Below are 23,010 nucleotides of genomic sequence, written 5' to 3'. Positions count from 1 at the left end.
TCTCCAGTGGATGTCGAGCGGCCGCCAGAGGAATATGACCAGCCCTGGGAGTGGAAGAAGGAGCGGATCTCCAAAGCCTTTGCAGGTGAGTGATGGGAGCAGCCATAAAGCAAACAACACTTTTTGTGAAACTGGATCCTTGGGGTCAGTAATGTTGGCCTCTGCATTTCCATGGCTCAGGGAGTGCTTGTGTTCTTGCAAAAGCTGTTTGTCTGAGCAGGGAGTCGCCGGCACCTTTACGGAATCTGCCACTGCCTCGGGAACCGCTGAGCAACACGGGCTGCAAGAGCCACCTTCAAGTTTCAACAGGGGGTTATCTTAACAACTAGACATCTTTAAAAGGTCATTATTGCAGTCTAATTTCAAACTGGCACCAAAATGAAGGGTTGTCTTTGTGTAGGATTAATTTTAAAACCTCAGGATTTGATGTCAGTGGGAAATAACCAGCGTGGGACTCATAATGCTGCCTTCTCCTGCTTCTGGCCAGCACCTAGGGCTAATTTCTTAGGAGATGAAAACTATGACAAGCCCTTCAGTTAAGCTGAAAGCAGGCAGCAGTCCAGTAACACCCACAGGCCTCAGAGGCATCCTGTGACCCCCTTAGAAAAGTCACATTCACTTTGCTCTTGAGAAAGGAAAAATAACGCTGGAGGCATTTTGTTTTAAACCATGTGAAATAAGGAAATGTGAGGATGTGAAAATGAAGTGAAAAAAGTTAGAATTCATTTCCTCTCTTTGCAATGGCTTAGAAGCAAAACTGGTTCATTTTGAAAGTGTGTGTAAAAATCTGATACATTCACCAGTAGGCAGTGACTACAAAATGCTTAAGGTAAAATATGTAAATATGTAAAATAATCTCTTGAAAACCATCTCCTTTTGTGCTTGAAAGCATTTTGTAAAAGCATCTTTATTTCTCAGTAGCATTAATAGACAGTCAGAAAGAAAACTTGTCAAAACAAAAAATAGCAACAAAATTCAAGGTACTAGAAAAATATTTTGAAACAAATCTGCAGAATAGTGAAAAGGAAGAAAATTAATGCATAAGTTCCTTGGATGACTTCTGCCCTTTTAGTATTAATCTGAATAATAATAAAGGAACATGTAAATTACAGTCTCAAAATTTTAAATGGGGTTATTTTAACTATCATAGACTTAAGGCAAATCTAATCTGCCAAGTCTTCACTCTCATTTCAGTCTAAAACTGTGTCTCACTTTTTTACTCCTATTATGCCTTTTAACTTAAGATGGGCTTTTTATCTCCTAGCTAAGCACATCCAACCTCATTTCCTCGTTCCCATTAAAGAGGTCTACATAAACATGTATTCAATCTGTTTATTACTTGCCACAGACTGCTCATCTCGTTCCAAAATATTCTCATTAATAAAAGGTTGCACTTTGAGGACCCATTAGAATGCTCAAATTAAGAGAATACTTAAAAGCTTTCATTCTTTGTCCAAAATTCCTGAGCTGTATTATGTATTATCCAAAACCAAGTAGCAGAGAATTCATTAATACAATTTTCAAAAACTGTTCCACAAGTGAGGTCTCAAATCTGAAAAATGAACTCCAGCATTAAAATAATTTGTCTTGATTTAATTTTTTTCCTTATGTGGAGAAAGCTAAGAATATACAAGGTAAGCTAAGGTAAGGAACATGTAAGGAAGAAGACAGCACCAAAGGCAGAGGATGGGAATCTTGAGCCACTGCAACACACAGGTACTGAATGATCCTTCTAGTAGAAGGCTACTGGGAGTTAGCTGAAAAAATTGACATGGTATCAGGCTTCAAGGGGGTATGTAACTAAAGAAACACCTACACTAGAAAGGAAATAATGATACATTGGAATTGTTTTGAGATGTGGCAAAATTTATACAGCCCAGGAGTTTTTATAAAAATCTCATCAAAATTTTTCAACATCAATAATGACAAAATAATTTATCTGCAGCATCGCATCTGAGCCCCACAACCAGGCTACCCCACATCCATTTATGGGGAGATATTTGTATTTACCATGTTGGAGAGAACTTCTTACTACCATTCTGGAATTCTGACACTATGACAAGTTGAAAGGAAATCTGGGAAGTTGATAATGCCAAAGAATGACATACCCAAAGTCTTCATCATTCTCTTTTCCACAGTATTATGATTAAGTGGATGAACAGTAGGAATGGCAAAAGGATGGTCTGTATCAGTATGAAATGGAATCAACACACCCAGCTTGATTTTCCTCCCTGCCATCTACTCCAAACTGTGATTTCTTAGTAAACCGAAGATGGAACGATGATACATCTTGACATGCTTTTAATATGCAAACTATTAATCTTAGAAGGTATGATTCTGCAAAATTTTTAAGTCTGAAGTGCATGCCTGAGTTAAGTATTTAGATAAACTGGCGTTTTTTTCTACCTAAGACAGCTATAGTTAATGGGTCAAAACATAATTTGCCTGTCTTGTTTGAGCTCACAGACATTTGTACAAGTGTCACAATCATTCATGTGACACTTGTCTGCTTTATTATTCTATGCCAAAACCAAGCAAATGTTTACAAGATTTGTTTTTCTGAAGCATATAGGGAGCACATAAGAAAAGCAAAAGACATGAATAATAGTAAGCAGGGAAGCTTCATAGATACTAAGACTGCTCCTTTCCAACACCGCTTTTTTTGAATGCAAGCTTCTCTTCCCTGCGTTCTTTACACTATCATTAAATTATTATAAGAGTGTTTATAATCAACCCAGTTATGGTCAAGTGTGCATTGGCCTGTAAATTCAAATATCCTGCCCTCCCATCATCCATTCACTTCCTCACAGGCACAGAGAGAGGAGCTTCATGACTGAAATATCCCGGGAATATGGGCACATGGATGACTCCTCCTCAGTTCTGAGCGCTAAGGAGGGAGTTCGCACACAGCTCTTCGATGGCAATCTCAGCACAACTGAACAGCTTCTTTGTGTAATTCCCTTATTTTCATTCCACAGCTGCTCTTTACTGAGACTTACACATATAACCATTGCTGGGAAAGTATAGGAAAGTTAATAATTGTTAAAGGCTTACATGAAAGTAATTGTTCTGTTTCTTCTGAATTGCCAATACTGATTTTGCTGTGAGAGGGGATTATGGAAAGAAATGGAACACTAGAGATGGGAAAGTACTGTTACCAAAATAATCTAACAAATGCAAATACAGCCCCCAGTATTAACAGAAGTGTCGAGTCTAAGAGTACAGACAGATGTTCGCTCTGGATCCAGCTGTGCTGATGAAGGGCTTTGTGCCCCCCAGCTGCTCCTCGGTACCCCCCGCTGAAGTCATTATCCTGCGGATCCGCCCCGATTCACTCGGGGCAGGGCCAGCCCCAGCCCACACCCCCCTCACATGGGCCACAATAATCCAGCTGATTTTGCCCCAGTGAGTGCCCTTGCATGGACCCTCTGCCCGAGCCCATGGCAGTGACCTCCTCAACCACTCACACGATGGCAACCAGAGCAGTCCTTGCACTGGGATGCTCCTTCTGAAGCCCTAGAAAACAGGCACTGCTAAAATACCATCTCCCTCAGTCATATATATAATAAGCATTTTTAAAATCACCTAAACAAATAAAGCAATGCTTAGCATTTGATTTTTAATTTTCTTTTTTTTTTTTTTTTTTTTTTTTTGCAATAAACATACCCATGGATTTTTCCTACCGAACTACAGATAGGATTCAAACAGCAAAAGGACATCTGAAAACAGCACAAACAATAATGATAACTTAAAGTGTGCACAGCACCGAACCCATCACCTTTGTTCAAATAATGCTTGTAAGTGATCACCAAGACTAACAACTTAAACCACAAGCTGAAACATTGGTTTGTTTAGTGATTCTTGATTTTGAGGGCATAGATTATATTTGACACAACTTTCACACTGAAACAATCTGAGATTTTTGTTAATAAAGACAAAATATAGGTAACATTTAGAGCTGCAAACTCCTTATCTAGGTCTGACACATTCCCTTGCGAACCTGTAAAATGCACTGTAGAACAGTATTTTTTCATTTAAAATTTGCAAGAGAATTTCATATCATCTTCCACTTATTTTTGGAGGTGTATTTCAAGCCATGCAACACACATTTCCCAGCCTAATCACAAGGTGTCTACTGTTACACAACACATGTTAAAAGAGTTCTTTAAATACTAAATACTAATCGTGACCATATTTTCAGTTGGATTTCAGCCTGCTCTGGTAACTTCTCTCTTGAGGTGACAAACTAGCAGTACCTGAACTCATTACAGCCTGATTAATTATGCTGCTTTCATACAAAGGAGAAGGAGACTTCAATCAGAAGTGGTAACCTTAAACAGTACCTGTGTAGCAGCATATCAGAACATCAATCCCAGGTCCATGCACTTCCATTTGCTTTGAGAATTCTTAGTAATTACTTCTCCCTTACTATCAAATAGCTCAGCTCAACTCCATGGCCTGAAAAACTAATGGAAGAGGTTTGGAACACATCAGTTCCAGCTGACAGAATTTACACCACTTACCAGAAACACTGAAAACTGCACCTTATACTCTCTACTTGCTTACCACAACCTCACTACACAACCAGCCTTTTTCTCCCCAACTGAACACAGCAGGAATTTGGGGAATAAAAGGAGAAGAGAGGAGCAGAGCCAAATGTCAGAGATCTCTTTTCTCATACAGCTGACGACTTGCCAGGTTTTCATCTTCTACATATTTGGAGGCAATTTCCTTAAATGATCAGAAGCTGAGAACCACCTGGCTATTACCTTCTCCTAAAGCAGGCATATCACCACAACATAGAGATAGTACCTAGACAGCAATACTGTTCTTGCTTGCTTGCCTTTTGTGCGTGCAAAGGCAAATAAATATAAGACAAGAATCTGGCATATGTGTCTAAAATACACACTGCATAATTAAACTGAGAATGAAAACAAATCAAAGGTATATATGTTCAAATAGTATTTATTGTTCCTTTACATAAAGGAACAAGGAACTTGGCAAATATTTCTTATGAATAAAGGCCCATCTTCACAAAGTATGGGTTATGAATAGCAATGAACAAGATAAGAGCACACAAGATAAAGCCAGCAAGAGTAAGCCACAGATGGAAGCAGAGCCAGACTGACAATGGAAGAATTCCCACCCTACCGGGCTACAGAGCATTCTCCACACAACTGTTTAATGCCAACACACATCAGCATTTACACTAAAGGAGACACTTCAGAGAAGTATTTTTAAATGCAAAGTTTGGGATATCTCTTTTTTAATATGGATAATACTCAAAGCATAGATCTCTCTACAGACTTAGGTCTCTCGTGCTTAGTCTGTAACATGCCTGTGTGCTCTGCTGCTAACGGCGATTTAAAGGATTTGCTGTACCTACAGAATTGTATTATGGAGATCCTAGAGGGTATGACTAAAACTTGTTGAAATTAAGTTCTAAGGAAATATATAAATGTAGGTGACTGGTTAGGGTTTGGTTAAAGTCAAGAAGAGAAGCTGCTCCCAGGTCTCTTTCTCAGAGCCAGCTGCCTGTAATAATAATTACACAGGGTTGACTGTGGAATCAGGTGCTTTGGAGAAAAATAATAATGCATTACAAATTTTGCCAGACCAACAGGCTTCCCTGTCTCATTCAAATTCACCATCGTCCTGTATGAACAAAAACTGCAGGAAGACAGCTTAGACTGTCACACTCAGGCAAAAGGAGCTGGCACTGACTGCAAACAAAATGCAGTGACAAAATGTCATCCCTCTTGTTCTTCACTTAGGGATGCCCCTGCATTATACTTATGGACCCAGGTTGTCACATTTCCCTTTTAATTAGGCAAAATAATGCTGCAGCTAATACCTAGCAGAAGAATTTACAGTGTTTGTGGGAAAAGTATGAGATCAGCTTGCAAAACCTCACTCCTAAAAGAAAAAAGAGGAAATGAAACTCAAAAATAGATTCTTTAATAAAGAGCATTGTTTAAACACTTAAGGCAGCTCCTCATCTTTATCCAATTTTTGTAAACAGAACTCTGATTTTTGTCACAGATAAGAGATTTAAAACCACAGAATATCAAGTAGTCGAAAAACGTTTTGTGCATTAATTAAAACAAGTTGTGAAACGATACTATTCACTAAATAGCTAACAGGTTCTTCTAAAGAGAATTAAATGTAAAGAAAAATTCAATGGGTTTATTTTCAATTATATGATTGCCTTCTTTTCAATATTTTTCCTCAAAATTTAACCATGAAAATAAAACCTTTGTATGTCTGAACAGAGATGAAAATGTATACTTAATATTTTATCAATTACTATTAACTTTGCTATTAGTATAAGTATTCAAAGACTTAAAAGTACATGTTTTAAAGATATATAAACCAGCCAAAAATTAATCTTAAAAAAAAACCCCAGTAGCGCAGAAACCTCCTTCAGAGTCTTCAGATTTGGCTGGCTCAACCAATCTGCTATGGCCACTCAACCAGTTAAATAAATTTCTATAATGATTTCACCATTTTAGGCTGCCTATCTGCAAGTTCTTACTGTCAACACGAATTACCCTGTGTGCTGCAATTCCCCCATCAATTGAGACAAAGTATGACTGTTGTAGTGCTCTGTTAACATGACATGCTTCTCATGGATCTGTATTCCAAATGTCAGGATGATCCGGCCCAGCCAGCCAGAAGTGTCCTGTTACCAGACCTCGGAGAACAATTCCCACGAAAGGGTACAGCCCAGGCAGGTGAAGGGTTTTCTCTGGTGTGCAGTCTGGAGCTGGGGTGGCTCTGGTGCAAGAGGAGTGGGAGCAGCTCAGGGGATTGATGTGACACAGCCCAGCGCGCCCGCCTGACGCGACACCCAACTGACACCAGCCCCAGCAGAGCCAGGGCAGGTGCCTTTGTCTGGGGAGGGAGAGGGCAGAGACAGGCCATGAAAAGCTACTCATGAGCTGCTTTGGGGTTTTCTTCTGGAGACAAGTTGTTCAGAAATTCAGCACAAATCTGAAGTTTTCATAGAGGAGCTACTTACATAAAGCAATTGAATGCTGGAGATAAAAATATCCCCCTAAAACTCCTAAAAACTGTAACTGTTGTTAAGGCTTATAGGATTACACATTTAAATTAAAAAATAATGAATCTCAATATGTACACTAAGTAATTCAGAAGTTACAGATGACACTGCCTCATTAAAAAATTATTTTGAAATTAGAAGGCTTATGTTAAATCCGTAATTTAAATATGACAAAAAGTCTAATTTTGTAGAATTGGCAGTTGGAAAAACAGTAACACAAAAAGAAACACAGCTTTGCTATCTCCCACCCACAAACTCAGTACAACTTCATAAATTTACCACAGCAGTACATAATACCTAGAGAGTAAGGGCAGAAGTATAGAAAATTATGTTAAAAAGTAATTGGTCTTCATCACCACAGGATAAAAGGCAATATATAACTTTTTTAGAAGTTGTATGAAGCCCACAAAATCTTGTATCCCAGTAGAGCTGATATAAGAAATGCATTTGACTGCAGACCAACCAGGATTTACAGCCCAACATAGGCTGCACAAGCTGAATTATGGATTACATTACATTTTTTTTATATATGGCACTGTACAAAAGAAACCCCAATAGGTCAAATTGATGTATTAATCACTACAGCTAAAATAAATACTGGATGTGAATAACATCTACTCATGGGCCACAAAATCGATCAAGGTAGAGAATTCTGAAGACACTTGGAACATTGGAGCCTTCAGCACCTATCAACAATATCAACTGAAAAGCATTAAAATGCTCATTAAACGTTTGTAATTTCCACTAATTGCTGCAGACCTGTCAGACATCACAATGAAATACACAATGTATACATCCAGATTTGATTGTGGAGAGACCAGAGCTAGGACAAACAGTTGACTCTAGCCTGTACTTTAAGACTTTACTCCAGATGCTCTTCATTAGGGGTTTTCTAAAACAATGTACTATTGCTTAAGTGATTTGGACACTCAAAACTGAAAAATTAATGATCTGTGGTGGAATCAAATCACCTGTTGTACTTCTTCTTGTCCTCAACCAGGAGAAGCCACAGAACATGTCCCATTACAGTTAAGCTCATCAAAATAAGGAACATTTCACAATATTAAAAAATAACTAATTGAAGAGTCAGGCTCATAGTACTTCTTGAAATAAATAAAATAATTCTTCTTCTGGATTCTCAGTCAAGACATAAGACACAATGTCGAATATTTCCAAAGATACAATTTTTATTTCTTTCTTTAGAGAGAGAAAACCTACCTTCTAATTTTCTTCTGGAAGCCCTTCCATATTGGTTCTAAATTATTTAAGGAATATTATGAAATGAAAAGATATTTGAAATCTTGATGTATGTTTGCTCTTAACATCACTGGCAAATTATTATTGCTTTGACTACCTGCATAGCTGACAAGAACATCAGGGAACAGTACCTGCAGTTCTTCATTTTTCTGTTACTTAGTAAGATAAAAGCTAAGTCAACAGCAGCATCAAATTTATCCCATCTCACTGTAGTGACACAGCTGAAAATAAAAACTCTTGCTGAAAGAATTTTGGGGCAACATAAGTTTTACCAAAATGCAACACACCTATGGCTGTCAATGGTGTCTAGGGGCAGGAGGCAAGCTTGTACAGAGTGCACTTTGTTTCCCCTTCCCTCCTTTAATTGAGCTTCAATGTACTGAAACCAAATGCTATTCATAAAAATTACTTACAGAGATGAGAACAGTAACTTTGGCTTTGGAGACATGCACTAGGCACATTTTTCAAGTCCACTAGGTGTGGCTCATTTTTTCCTTTGTAACTATGTCTCTTAAAGTTGCTTTTTTAAAAAATTGCAATAGCATAAAAATGAAAACAAATACAAAGAGAAAACCGAGGGATTAACAAACACTGGCAAAAGAGAGAAATGCAGGTGGCTTCTTTTATGGATTAGGAAAAACATATCACAGGCCAGTGATAGGGCCTGGGAAAAAAATGCCCTCTGCCAACACCTCCCCTATAGATAAAGCAGGCTGCAGTGCTGCTGTCTTTTTGATCAAGAGAAGAAATCCCACACCAATGACTGTTTCCCCTGACAGACTGCTTGTCCTTTTTAATGTTACATGAGAGCACCAGCCTGAATTTCCCTCCCCTCAGAGCTCATACCACTACCACTGATTAGAGATGCTGGTCTGCCTAGGGGTACTCACTTCTTTGGCCAAGGCTGTTTAACCTGTTGTGCTCCTTGTATTCCCTACCTTCTCCTTTGGAGATAGAAACTTTGCCTTTTTTATGGAACTTTTTGCTCATTCTCCTGGCACAGCTTCCTCTAAATTGTTCACTAATTGGTCCATCATACAAAAGTTCAGCTCTTGCTAGGCTCCTGTCTTGGCAAGAGAGTGTCATGCTCAAAAAGACTGGAGAATTATCTCTTTTATTGGTAATTATAACATGGGTCAACACTATTTTCATGCTGCTATAGCACGGAAATCACTTTTTATGATACCTTCTACTTTCTCAAACACAGCTGCAGAAAATCTCGTAATTCTCCTCATTTCCCTTCCCATACAACACTACTGTTCTTTGCCCTTTTGTTTGCTGAGGTAATTATACCAAGAATACTACAAACAGAATAACAACAGCCAGTGAAAATAGGTCTACTGCACTCCCTCCTTCAGACACCTAATCCACAGCCCAGCTCAAAGCTCATCAGCAAAGTGAGAGGTAGGGTAAGATTTCCCAAAGTGGTTCAACAGCCCAGAAGTCTGACTCCTAAGTGACCTACGGTTTCCATACCCAAGTTTTGTAATAATTTAACTTAGTTTTAGTTAACACTGTGAAATGTCTGTGTGTATATTCAGTCATGCTTGGAAAAGTGATCTGTAACTAGTTAACAAAACTACCCTGTGAAACTAACTCCAGAATCCCACAAAGTGACACCAGTTAAAAAGCTATAAAGACCATAATTTTATGCAAATCATTGTAACTTCATATAGGCCAAAAAAGTGAGATTTTGCTCCAAAGACAGGAGGAGGAGGAGGGAAAAAACCCAACTCTGACTTACAAGTCAGGGAGACACTCATGGTAATTTTATCACCACAGTCCTTCTAGATGGTAAAAAATTTCCTGAAGTTGTTGCTATTTTTTAACTTCTCTGCTTCTCTTTTTGACGTCTCTTGGGTTGACAGTATTAAAAAACCCCCAAACTCCACCAGCGCAAAAAATCTTGCCACGGCTGGGGAGCTGCAGTGCTGCCTGATGCCCTTCCCTCCCTACTGCACCTCCCCTGCAGGAACTGGCTGCCAGCCTGTAACTTGAAGGCAAGCAGTAACCAAGTAACTAATAAATAAGGAGTACACCACTAAAGTAAACAGTACCCCAGCTATAATTAGCTAGAACAGACAAGCTGCTGGTGGTAGATGTCTCTCCGAGTTCCCTCAGGCCCTCTCCAGCCCCCACAGAATCCCTTTAACCAGCATGCTCCTGTTTGACTCCAGGCAAAACAAAAACAAAAACCCCCTTTTTTCCTAGTCACTCACTAGAACAGAGTATGTAACAAAAGGAACACCAAGATGAAGATCCCACTATCAGCTATTTTTACTGTATTATTTCTTTGAAAGCAAAATACTGCCTGTAATAGTCAAGACACACCGGGAAACTTCATAAACCTGCATTTAACACACACTGATTACTCCCAAAGACTTCCATGGACAAATAGCATGAGACTTTTCAAAAGCACACAATATGACAATTTCTAGAAAGAAAACCCTGGTTTTACTATAGAAATAAATATAGAAAATAAAGCATTTTCCTACACCAGAACCAGACAGGGATTAGCAAAGCCGAGCTCATGCAGTAGGAAACGGAGGGAGATTGACAGGAACACAGCGCTCCAACAAAAGCTTATTGCAGGTAATTAATGTTCTACACGAGGCACATTACTGACTTCAAACAAACTCACCACTCTGCTTAAAGTTAAGCATGTGCACGTCCTTGCAGGTTTGGAGCTCACACGCTCAACTTCTCATGAATGTGGCCAAACAGGCCCCACTTCGCCATCACTCCTACAAAGGAAGGATGTGCAAAGCACACTGTTCCATTATCTGTGGACAGCTTCTAACAAAGCTGAAAAGCTCGTTTCAGCTCAAAATTTACATATTTGAGCTCCACCTTTGAGTTTTATCATTGACAAATATCAGACAAATTCTGAAGGAGGAATGTGGACAGCAGAAGGCTGGTCAACACATGTAAAAGAAGAGTGAGCATTAATTTCCAAATTAAGTAAATGTTTGCTCAAAATACTCTTACAATTTAGAATAGATCACAGGGATTAAAATGCATCATGTTCCTGAACAGAAAAGTTGGTCAAAATAAATTTGCCTGCACCACAAACTGCTGATAGTGTCATTTCATGATGACATCACTTACAAAACCTGTAATAGGGACGTCTTTAAATTTTGTGCACAGATATACATACAATATGCACACATTAAATACTGAGAAAAACATTCTGACTTCAAGTAAAATCTTGGAAGACTTGCACGTGGTAAAAGGAAACCACAAAAGGTCTGTTTTCATTTCTCTTTCTTACACACTAAGCTTGTTTTCAATTGGGATTACTTAAAATGAAGGGATAATTTTTTGAACACATAATAAGACAGCAAGTCTTATGACTTATGAAATATTTATCTGTCAGGTTTTTGTTTTGTTGTCTTTTTAACTGAAGAACTTCTACTTTTTTATCAACAGACCACATTCAGCTGTACACAATGCACAGTACTAATGCAGAGGGAGCATGGCCATTGCTATTCTGTACCACCCACATCATCACTTGGGATGTGGCTTCAGGGGGAAGAAAATGTGGTCATACACTGGAATTAAGGCGTTGTGTTGAGTTTTGTCCCCAGGGAAGTTGTTGGGCCAGCACTGAAGAGTGTCCTCCCACCAGTCCTCAGCAGGACACAGCCGAGGCGTGGATGAGGCTCCAAGCAGCGAAGGGAGCCCAAGTGGAGCCCAAGTGGAGCCCTGCCGAGCACAGCTGGAAGCGGGCAGTGCAACGCGGCCAATCCAGCTTTCTGTGGGTTTTGTTGTCTCAGGGACAGAAAACGCGGCTGTGGGAGCACCAGCACCTTGTCTTTGTCCTGGGAACACCCGCGTGTCACAGCTGAGGTCTTGTTTTGGCCTCAGCCACACAGAGCTGAGCCGAGGTGGGGAACTCCTCTGGTGTGTGACTCTCCTGCTCTTTTGTGTCCTTTTGCTATCGATATTGTTCTGTTCCTTTGCGTTTCCTATCCCATTGCTGTTTGTTTTCAGTAAATTGTTATCTCACCCCACAGCCTCTGCCTTTGTCCCTCTCTCACTGAAAGCAGGGGAAAGAGGGAAGTGAAGCAGCTTATTTGGAATTTAATTCCCACCACAGGGAAGCGCAACTTGGACAATGCTTTGGTTCTGCAATTGACAGCAGGTAAAATAACAAGTTCTGTTCAGCACTTCTAGGTAGGGTGTTTACTTCAGAAGCTGGCAACAGGACTCCCTTGAAGTTCAAGACTGTTTGCCCAAAGGCCCAGGGTAAACTAAAAATCTTAAATGACTAATTGTCACTCTCTGAAGGACCAACACATTACTTGACTGCCTATAAAACAATTGGCTGAAAAAATAGAAAAATGTGCATCTTAATACATTTTAAGCTCTTTAGACTTTTTCCAAACCTTAACTTCAGTAAAAAAAGTTTATTCCCAAAAAAAGATCATTCCACAAAATTTACCTAGCATTGAATAGGATCGAAGCAGAAGGAAATTAATCTATTTGATGATTCATCTGATTGCTCTAGGGAAGAATTACTTAAATGGGAAACATTGCCACCTTAAGATACAGGTATGACTCTTTGCATGTACAGGTTGAAAAGTTACACCTTGAAAATTTTCTAGTCAGGTTTTAAAAATTATTTTCACTGACATCTAAAATTGTCACAGCACCTTGGGCCTTACCTTCTAAAGTCAGTGGACAAACCCTCTGCTAGACCCTTCCACGCTTTTTCTTAGTCTTACCAGTTTTATTTAGCCAGAAGAAGGAAAAATTCTGTAATTATAAGCATCAGGAAAACAGAGACTGCAAAATGGATTGTATATTTTTCAGTGTCTGAAAATCAGTAAAATAGAGAGAAGACAACTGAAAATATAGAAAAACTCAACCCAAAACCAACTCCCAAAAAAAGCCCAAAAAGCAAACTCACATACCCTCTGTCCCCACACATCCTCAAGGTAGCTGCCTTTTGCAAGAAAAATACAGCCTCCCCAGGAATAGCAGTAGAGCTCCATACGGATTGACAAACAATGGATGAACTCTCAGCTACTCAGAAGTCTTTGTGCCAAGCTCTCATTTTCCATGCTAATAAGCTACACACACTGTATTTCCAATGTATCCATAAATAAAACAATTGTATTTATTATTACCATATCGATAAAATTTTCTTTTAAAAAATGTAGCCATTTTTTCTTTTGTAACCAAGGAGGAGGATTTCTATTAAGAAAAAAAAAGAACAAAACACTATTTAAGTAAGAATGCAGTAGAAACCTTTGAGAAGCAGAGAAAGAAGTGTTCTCATGGTCTCCTCCTGCATGCTACATCAACATCATGCAGTCAGGTGGGACCAACTTCCATCTCCAAATGAAGTAAAAATCAAATTTTTCTTGGCCAATAAGGAAAATTATTAATACCATTGAACCCTCTGTCAGAATATTTTGTGTTCCACAGATCAAAAGAATACACACAGTATGCAAACCTGTTCTACTAGTAAAAAAGAATGTTTTTCCTGGCACAGAGCCCACTTGCTATTTTCTTGCATTGCTGCCTGGCTTTTTCCTCCTGTCAGCTGAGATCCATGCAAAAATGTTCTACTGCCTCCTGACTCACTGTCTGTACTCCTGCCTGTTTGCAACAGGCACAGAAATGTGTTTCTACACATTCATTCCCAGTTACAATTATTAATCATCAATGTAAACACAGCATTATCCATCATCTTCAATGTCTTCCTACTTTTACTGCTAAGTCTGTAAGAAGCATTAGAGTAATGTTTATAAGTCTTGTTCCACAAAATAAAACCAGAATTCTAAAAAAACCCAGTTTGTGTTCATCACGGGCTAAAACACAGTTTGAAATTAAATTTTTAAAAATGAAAATTCATCACTGGGGCAATTGATTTTTAAATTGAAATCTCTTTCATTTAAGAATAAGGAAAAAAGGTGCAGTTACTAATTAGGGTAATACCTATATAGTGTTTCAAAATAGTGCTTTTGAAATAGATCACAACACGTTTACGGCGAACTATTTTAATATTTATTTGATTTTGAAAACAGGAAGTAAAACAAAACAGAAATGAAACAGAAGTTGAAGCCAAACTTGAGATTTTCAAAGATTTATAAAATAGTATGCATGTAATTCCATAAAAAAAAAATAAGGACAGACTCCTTTCTTCTGTCTCCTTGCAAATTCAAACCCATAAATTTAAGTGATAGTTTTGGGATACCTCAAATGAAATCATAACTGTCAGCAGCAGTGACATCCTACACCAAAACGGGTCCGAGAGAACGCTCTTTTTTATCGTGTCAGTGGGACATGGAGCAAAAAGTGCTTGAAAAGGCAATGATACAATAAATCATAAAAATTCCTTCTGTTCTCCTCTCAGTCTACAGGCTTAAAAAGCACAAAAAGCAAATTTTAACTTCTTGATCCAGGAATGCTTGCAAAAGGTGTTCTGCTCTGTTGTATCTCTTTCATATAACTCAAGCTTAACCAGTGTAAAGGGGCTTTAGATTCCAGTGCCTTCTAAACATATCTTGACCACTTTAAACACAAAGCAATTTATCAAGAGCCAACCATACAGTAGGAAGACCAAGCTGAGACTTGAGTTGCTGAACAAGTTGTTCCAAGGATCTTTGAAAGCGAATGCCGTAAAATAAACTTTAGTTCCAGAAGGGTGAGGGAACAGCCCAAAGATTTGCTCAGAGAACAGAAATGCTGATGATTGGTGTTTTTCCCCAAAAGAAAAGACTATTCCTTGGCTCTAGTTCTTTTGGGTCTGTCAGGAATAGTTATGCCTCATATATTGGCTGATTCATGACCTTCTAAAGTTTAGAAACTTTGGACAGAAGCCAAGGCACAACCCTTCTGTAACAGAGACTTCTGCAGGACACACTACACATCTCTTCTCGCTTCAAAGGGCAAGCAAGGAAGGAAACATGGCCAGGTTTTCCAAGAGACGGCTCATGTCTAACCCATTCCAAAGAGAAAATGACCTAGTATGCTGATTTCTTCTTAATATTGTTAAAATATTGACAGTGGATTTGAGGAATAACTGCAGGTGTTGCTGAAATGTCCATGGATAACCCAAGCATGAAGTGAGAATGTCAGCTGAAATGGTGCAAACAAATGAATCACGTTCTGTACTGCATAACTAAAAAGAGACTGCAGTCAAAAGAGCCTTTTTCCAACTATGGCACATACCCAAGTGCTTCCCACATAATCCTGAATCCATCCTTACAGTTCCACTTAGAAATCAGGAGTTACTAATTGTATAAAGACCTAATGGACAGTAGTATTAAGTAACTTCTCTATGTCTGCATTTGGAAGCCTCTGGTACAACACAGATTTCCAAGTCCTAAACCAGAATCTTAATCATGTTTTGTACAAAACCTAAACATGAAAACAGCTTTAAAATACTTAAATTATACCATCTGAAGGATTAATTTAATCAAAAAATGTGGTGCCTCGTACCCAAAGTAAATCTCACTTCAGTAATTAGCTTTTCTCTACACAAACCATCACTGTTTTAAGTGTTAGTTTTGGGACTTTCCAAGTCTGCAGGAACATTATCTTTCTTGAGTAATATAATGGCTGGAATATACTGGATGAGAAAACACACAGAGTATCAGATCTCCCTTGAGCATTGGACCAACATATGGTCCTGCACATTTTGAAAGATGGTGTTTGGGATAATTTGCTGAATATTCTTAAGATGACTGCTCTTCTGCTGTGTGAGAAAGAGGGCTTTTTCTTATCCCTAAAATGACTGTCTTCAATAAGCGGTGATTCACTGAACTAGCCCTGGAGCTGCCTTTGGAAGCTCAGTATTCAAAAACCATCTGTGCCAGCAAGTACCAAGAGAGGGCTTTCACTTGATATTTAAACAAATTATACCCTCAGATATTTCAAACATATACTCTGTATTTATGTATTTTGGGATACCAGCCATAGGTCTTGATGAAAAGCCAAATTATTTAATTATTTTTATTATTATTAAATAAAGAAAAATACTCGTATTTAACCTCTACACTTTGATTCCATAATAAAAAATGAGGGACTTGAAAATATGCAAATTCTGCATTCATGCTACCTTACCAGTACTCAAATATTTAGCTTATAAATATAAATATAAAGCTACCTGGCCTAGTCTTGTCATGGTTAATCCTTTTTTTAAAGCTTTAGCTCTTACAATTACATGAAAATATCTATTTCATAAACAAACCAAAATTTTAATTCTAACTCTTAAAAGCCTTATAATGCAAGAAAAAAAACCATCGAAAATGTGAACTGAATAGATTCAAAATCAAACAAAAAGCAACCAAGGTAAACAAAAGCAACCCCCAACTTATATTTAATCTGACATTAGAGGTGCTTAGGGATGCTAAGTGAAGAATTTAAGTGCTTGCTGTCCTGAATGTTGTGACCTGTTTGCATCACCCACTGCTGAGTGCCACACAAGCATCACAGGACCACAGCACAGATCAGAACTGGGCAGCACTGCTGCTAAGCACTTAATGTGGGCCAGGATCCTTAGATACCTAACTTGATAATCAAGCACAAAATTCCAAAAAACTGTGACTTTAAATGGTATTTTACAATAATTTTTGTCTAGTATTACTAAAGAAATGGAAAACCCCCAAAAAAATCCTGCAAATACAGTATTTTCAACTCTGCCAGGCAGAGAAGCTGAATCCTTCCGAAGGTATCTCGCTTCTCTTTACCTCTTCTCCTTCACTCTTGATCTAAACCACATTATAATAATAAGCAGGCTGAATTACTGATGAGCTGCTGGCTGCTACAGAGGCAGCTCTATTTCCAGGAGATCATCTAAAATACGAGCAGACACAAAAGGTACTAAAAAGGAAGCGAATGAAGTGCAGGTGATCTCATATTTGCTGTCTCTGTCTGGTTGTTAAGTTCCTTTTCCAGTGCTCACTGGGCTCTAGGCCAAACTACTTCAACAAGCTAAGCAGGAACTATTCCCTTTTTACTGTTGTTAGATTAGTCTTCATCCTATTTATCAAATGGAGATGGGTCAGCCCAGGGTACAAATGGGTCACACTGACATTAGCCCAGGCCACTTCATATTTGTGGTCTGAAACCAGTCATTTGGGAACATCAAGCCCCTGCTCATCCACTGTTTTACAAAATATTTTCCCCATGTTTTGGAAAGGCATTTGTTATATGGTTGCATGTAGAATAAAATTTTAAAAAACAGGTAAAAATAACCTCACTCCAAAACTGCTGATTTTCCATGTCCCCAGGTAAAAGTATTTTTAAAAAATTAGCTGTACTAGTGCAGGAAAGACAATTGATGGGCCTGGTGTTGATAACTTATAATAATCCTGCCATCCAAAAACAAGCAAAGAAGTCCAAATGAGCTCTGGCAATGTGAGACAGAGAACAAGTTTAAAGAAAATACTCTCGAACAAAGTGCAGGTAGAAAATACTTACAGTTATTAACACAAGTTTTTTCACATTTACAAAAGCTGTAAAAGAGCTATTTCTCTCTATACAACAAACAGTACTTGAATACAGAAACACTAATCTTCTCCATCAACTTCTTAAGTAGAATATTCATCACTACTCCCTAAATTAAACTCCTGCTCAAATGAAAAGATATAATTAAAAAGATCCAATTTCCAAAAATAAATTACTAGTATTTCTGTTAAAACAAGAAGCTGGACTGAAATCCAGCACTGCTCACAGAAAAATGGCTAATGCAACTAAGTAAAATATCAAACAAGAGTTAGTTCAGAAAAGGGGGAAAAAAAAGGAACATGCCAGGGAGGGATGATTTGTAAATGACATCTCTTTGGATCAGCAAACATGCAGGGTCCCAGCTGCAACAAAAGCAGACATTTAAGTCAAAAAAGATTAGTGAGGAGACTAGCAACTTCAATGCAAAAACTGGGTATTTTGACCAAAAAAAGAGGGCAGGCCAAGAAAGCTCAGGCCAAGTCAGACCCTTCAAGCAGAGATTATCAGTAACAAGGGTTTTAAGCAGCTTAGAAATTGCTGGGAGAAATTAGAGTGTCATAGAGCATAGAGGAGGTCAGACATTTGATGGTGGAATTGGGCTAAGGGGGTGTTGGTACTACAGAACACAGAATCAGAAGGATGTTTATAATCTCCAGAAACCCAAAGAAGAGATATCACAGAGTCTTAGACAAACAATACAAAATTCCAGCGCCTTTTTACAGTGAAACGTTTTGGAGGAGTTGATTTTATTTCTGCGTAGCAGCCCTAATAAGCTCAGAAGAATAACAGAAAGGGAGTTTCTAGGAGCCAAGCTGTGTGACACAGCTTCTACAGTACTTTAGGTCCTATTCCCTACAAAATACATTGATTAATGTGATACAGTTTCCAAGCCCTTGAAATCAGCTTCCAGCCAGCCATGTATATGAGCTGGCCAGGATGGTTAGAAGCTAAGAGAAGAGGCTGGGAGCAATTCCATCTGAACTGGCACACAAGTCATGGCTCCAGGAAATCCATGTATCGGCAAAAACTTCAAGGATAGTTTGCCAATTGAACAATACAGTTGTCCAGCAAAATTAGGGCTAGGGGAGCAGCAAAAGGAAGCAAAAACATCCAGAAGCCTTTGGAATTTGCCCCAGACCTTTATTTTTCCTTAAAGCACTGTACCAAGAGAATAAGGAGCTTCTAGAGAGAGAAGGAGGCTGTTCATCATAATCCATTCAGAGAGCTCTGATTAAACTGTTTCACTCACTGAAGGTGACCACAATTTTGTTCATCAAATTATCAAAGCTTACAAAAGAGTAATTTTTAAAGGGATAACAGACAGTAAAAATTAAATTCTATTCCTTAGGATAAAATATTCCTTTGGTGAAGTGTTAGAAACTGAAGGGATTAGAAGGTTCAAATTATTTTTAAATGAGGGAAAGCCAAAGCTGTGACCACCCAGTTGAGCTTCTAATGAAAGTTTCTTCGGGCCTGTTGCTGCAAGATTTGCTACAGGTGCATGTGGAGGAGAAAAGAATTCTTTAATGAATGTAAGATAAAGATGGGAGACTGAAAGGAAGGGCATAACAGGACAACACAACACCCAGGAAACTGCCTCAGTCTGAAATGAATTTAGCCAGAAACAGGAGCACCTCCTATGTATCTGAAGTCCTAAGTCAATTTTAGAGTATAAACAAGATCCACTTCTGTTCCTAGCTCAGCTAATTCCCTAGCACTAATCTTAGCACACGAGAAGAGAGAGAAGTCAGATAAAAGCTATCCAAAATGGGATACAAAAAGGCCTTTGGAAATGCCTGGCATTTAGACAGTCAAATGTCTGAGCCAAAACTGTTAGTTTAGTTATTCAAAACAAAATGTTTGCATTTTCCTCAGAACAGGCATGTAATAGGGAGAATTCCTCTGACTCCACTGTGTGGGCAGACTTAGCAAAAGGAAAAGCAGCCCAAGTGTATCTGTACTAAACAACACAGTGCTCTTACAGAGCCACCCACAGCAGTGCAACCACATCACCTGGTTCACACCAGGTGATCAGGCTTTCGACAATTTTGCCTTTATTGTGTAGCACAGCTACTTCTCCACTTAAAATAACAGGAGAATCATGCCAATGAATCTGATTCTACTTCTAGAGCACAGTATTCTTATTGAAATTACAATTTAGCATGATTATAAACTCATCTTTGCAGTGGTGGAGGACACCTTGACATTCTGGAAGGAGTTCAGACACGTATTTGTCACAAAGCCACACTGGTATTACTACAAGCTCTTGGTTCAAACTGTAAGCAAGACTACAGTTATGGCTTTTCAGACACTTCTTCATTCCCTGCTCTTCTGGGGTTTTTTTCAGATTATGCAGAGGAAAAAACAGGTATGAAGGCAGCGAACAGTTTAAGACCCACACTTCACAGTTAACTATTTAAAAAATATTCTTTAATTATCTGCTGAAAGTTCACACTTGAAAATACAACTAAAAGGAGATGCCGTTTTAACTGTGGCAAGATAAGCTGGACTGCCAGTCCTGATGTGCATTTCCAAATGACACACTTCACTGACAGCACCAGCAGGAGCAGCTTTGGCTGTTCCTACGAGGTTCTGAAGGGGTGATTTCCCTTCCTCTGGGTACACACATACCTCTCCTCCTATGGTGAGCAGGCCAGGTGCATCCAGCTTCCGTTTCTTCCGGGGACCGATGGCTGCCAGTGCCGTTAGATTGGCATCCCTCTGCCTCATCTGGGCAAGCTCTTGCTGCTGCATCTATCAGAGAGGGAAAGAACTCTCTTTAGTTTTTATTCTGTTGCCATATCAAAAAGTTATCTTCAGACCTGCAAGCATGAGGTAGAAGTCACACATGAGCAATCCCTGAGAGCATTCTACTGCTCCCAGAAGTACTATTTTAGCAGCCTGGCCATAGAGGAATAATGAAGATACCGAAGTTCTCGATACTTTTCAGAGGATTTCTGCTTCCAAATACCTCACCTGTTTCCAAAACCACAATCCTTTTCATTGAAAACTGCCTCAGCAAGTACTTTATACTAACTACATATCTCCAGTTTAAGACCGATATGAAGAATGTAAATACCAATTCAAATCTTAAAAAACCCACATTTTTTAATCTTACATTTATTTTGAGTATTTCAAACATACTTGATGTTTTCTTAAAAAAATATATACCTAAATTAATAAAATACCTCTATTTAAATGCTAGCCAAAGGTAATGCTGACACAAAACCTCTACAAACTGAATTTACAAGTGCTTTCTGGGCTTAGGCTTTAGGTAAGAATACATTTGACTAGTTTGAAGCTAGAATTAAACAACCTGCCAGCTGCATTATGTAACAATGTAGCACACTACAGAAAATAGGAGAAAATGCTCTGGCCAGCAGAGAGGCAAGAGTGCATATTAACTATAAACTTTACAGTTCTTTCAGAGTGTTAATGGTGTCACATTCCCATGAACACTAATATTTTAATAAATATTCTGATCAATACCGCACAAGAATAATTGATAAGGCTACCAGTATATTATTTTAATTAGATAAAAGCATTCAAAGCTGTTAGCAATAATTCTTATTAATTTCAAAACTTTGGGTTTGCAAAATGCCTTAATAAACTGAGAGGAGGCATTTGCTTTCTAATCCCACTGATGTCATTCTTGTTCCTGCTTCAGCAGCAGTGCACAGAACACCACCTTGAAAAATTCAATGGTGGTAATAAAAACATTGTATGATACAGGCACAATTCTTCATTAAAATACAACTGAACTTACAAGCACAGAAGTGTCTCAGCCATCACCTACATGTGATCTGCACATACAAGCAGGGCCTATCTCAACCAATGTTAAAAGGAAAGGAGGTCTAAGCAAAAAAGTGCAAGTGTGGAGTCTCTTTTCTCCCTTCACCTCTGCCCAGAAAAAGCGGATCCACCTCATGCTTCCTATTTAGGGCAGTTCTCTGATTAATTCATTTAGCAATCAATACACTTGTGACCAAGCATTGTGCCTGAGTGGCTTTGGCCACAGGCTCACCAACGAGTGTTTCAAACTCCAGGTGATGGTGCCAGGGCCCAGCACGTGCCCAGAGCCAGGAGAGGGGTGGTGGGTGACCCAGAGGGCCCCTGGAGAGCAGCACAAAGGAACTGGAGCCAGCAAGTGAGCGGCACCAGGGCCCAGAACTGGGCACAGCCCTCGGGGTGTGCCCTCACCAGCGCCCAGCACAGAGGGACAGGCACTGCCCTGGTCCTGCTGCCCACACTAGTGCTGACACTGGCCAGGCGCCGTCGGCCTCGTGCCCACCTGGGCACGCCTGGGCTCATGCTCAGCTGCTGTCAACCACCACTGGCACTTTTCCCATCTTTGTCGATGACATGGACACTGGGATCAAGTGCACCCTCAGCAAGGTTGCTGACTGCACCAAGCTGGAACTGAGGATGTTCAGCCTGGAACAGAAGGCCACAGAAAGATCCCATTGTGGCTTTCCAGTGCTTAAAGAGACCAGAAAAGAAAGACAGAGATGGACCTTGGACAAGGGCCTGGAGTAACAGGACATGAGGGAATGGCTTCAAACTAAAAAGATGTGGATTTGGATGAGATACAAGGAAAAAATCCTTCCCTGTGAGGCTGCTGAGTTCCTGGCACAGGGTGCCCAGAGAAACTGTGGCTGCCCCATCCCTGGAAGTGTCCAAGGTTAGATGGGGCTTGAAGCAACCTGAGACAGTAGAAGGTGTCTCTGCTCATGGCAAGGGGTGAACAAGATGATCTCAAAGATCCCTTCCAACCCAAACCATTCTATATTTTCACATTCTTCAGAAAAAGTGAATTCAGTCACTTAGAATTTGAAACCCCATTTTTCACATTTTTATGCTATATATTTTGCACCCGCAGTTATTATCGTAACTTCAGTGTAACATTATCTAAAAATACATATCTTATCTACAGGGTAAAAGAATTTCCTAAATACAAAAAAGAAATGCAGAAAAATATCTAAATAATAGTGCAAAGGTCTACACATACTTCTCTTTGCCAACTCATATTAGGTTTTTAGCTCAAATATCTTTGGCTCTCTTCCAGATTAAATGCCAGTTAGACAGACCTGCTCGCTTACCCTTTCAAGGTAGATAGCAACAGTGGTGAGCTCTAATCATTTACAAAGGTCATGATCGGAAGCTAGCCCGTAAGCAGTCATTTAAAATTCGATTGATCCCTATTTGTAGTCAGGGAAAGAAAATGGACA

General features: G+C 39.1%; 1 protein-coding gene across 1 annotated transcript in view; it reads right to left on the bottom strand.

Moving 5' to 3' along the window:
• LOC108447230 (transcription initiation factor TFIID subunit 4-like) overlaps positions 1 to 23,010 on the bottom strand; it is a gene marked incomplete at its 5' end in the record, with an annotated part of 146,090 nt that overhangs the window by 26,202 nt on the left and 96,878 nt on the right. Inside the window, one exon of the mRNA XM_017736554.1 lies at positions 20,414 to 20,536. Coding sequence (XP_017592043.1) covers positions 20,414 to 20,536 — 123 coding nt within the window. The remainder of the gene's footprint in view (positions 1 to 20,413; positions 20,537 to 23,010) is intronic.

The sequence above is a fragment of the Corvus brachyrhynchos genome, unplaced genomic scaffold (genome assembly GCF_000691975.1).
Source record: "Corvus brachyrhynchos isolate BGI_N302 unplaced genomic scaffold, ASM69197v1 scaffold66, whole genome shotgun sequence".
Lineage (NCBI taxonomy): Eukaryota > Metazoa > Chordata > Aves > Passeriformes > Corvidae > Corvus > Corvus brachyrhynchos.
This window is presented reverse-complemented; position numbering and strand designations above follow the sequence as displayed.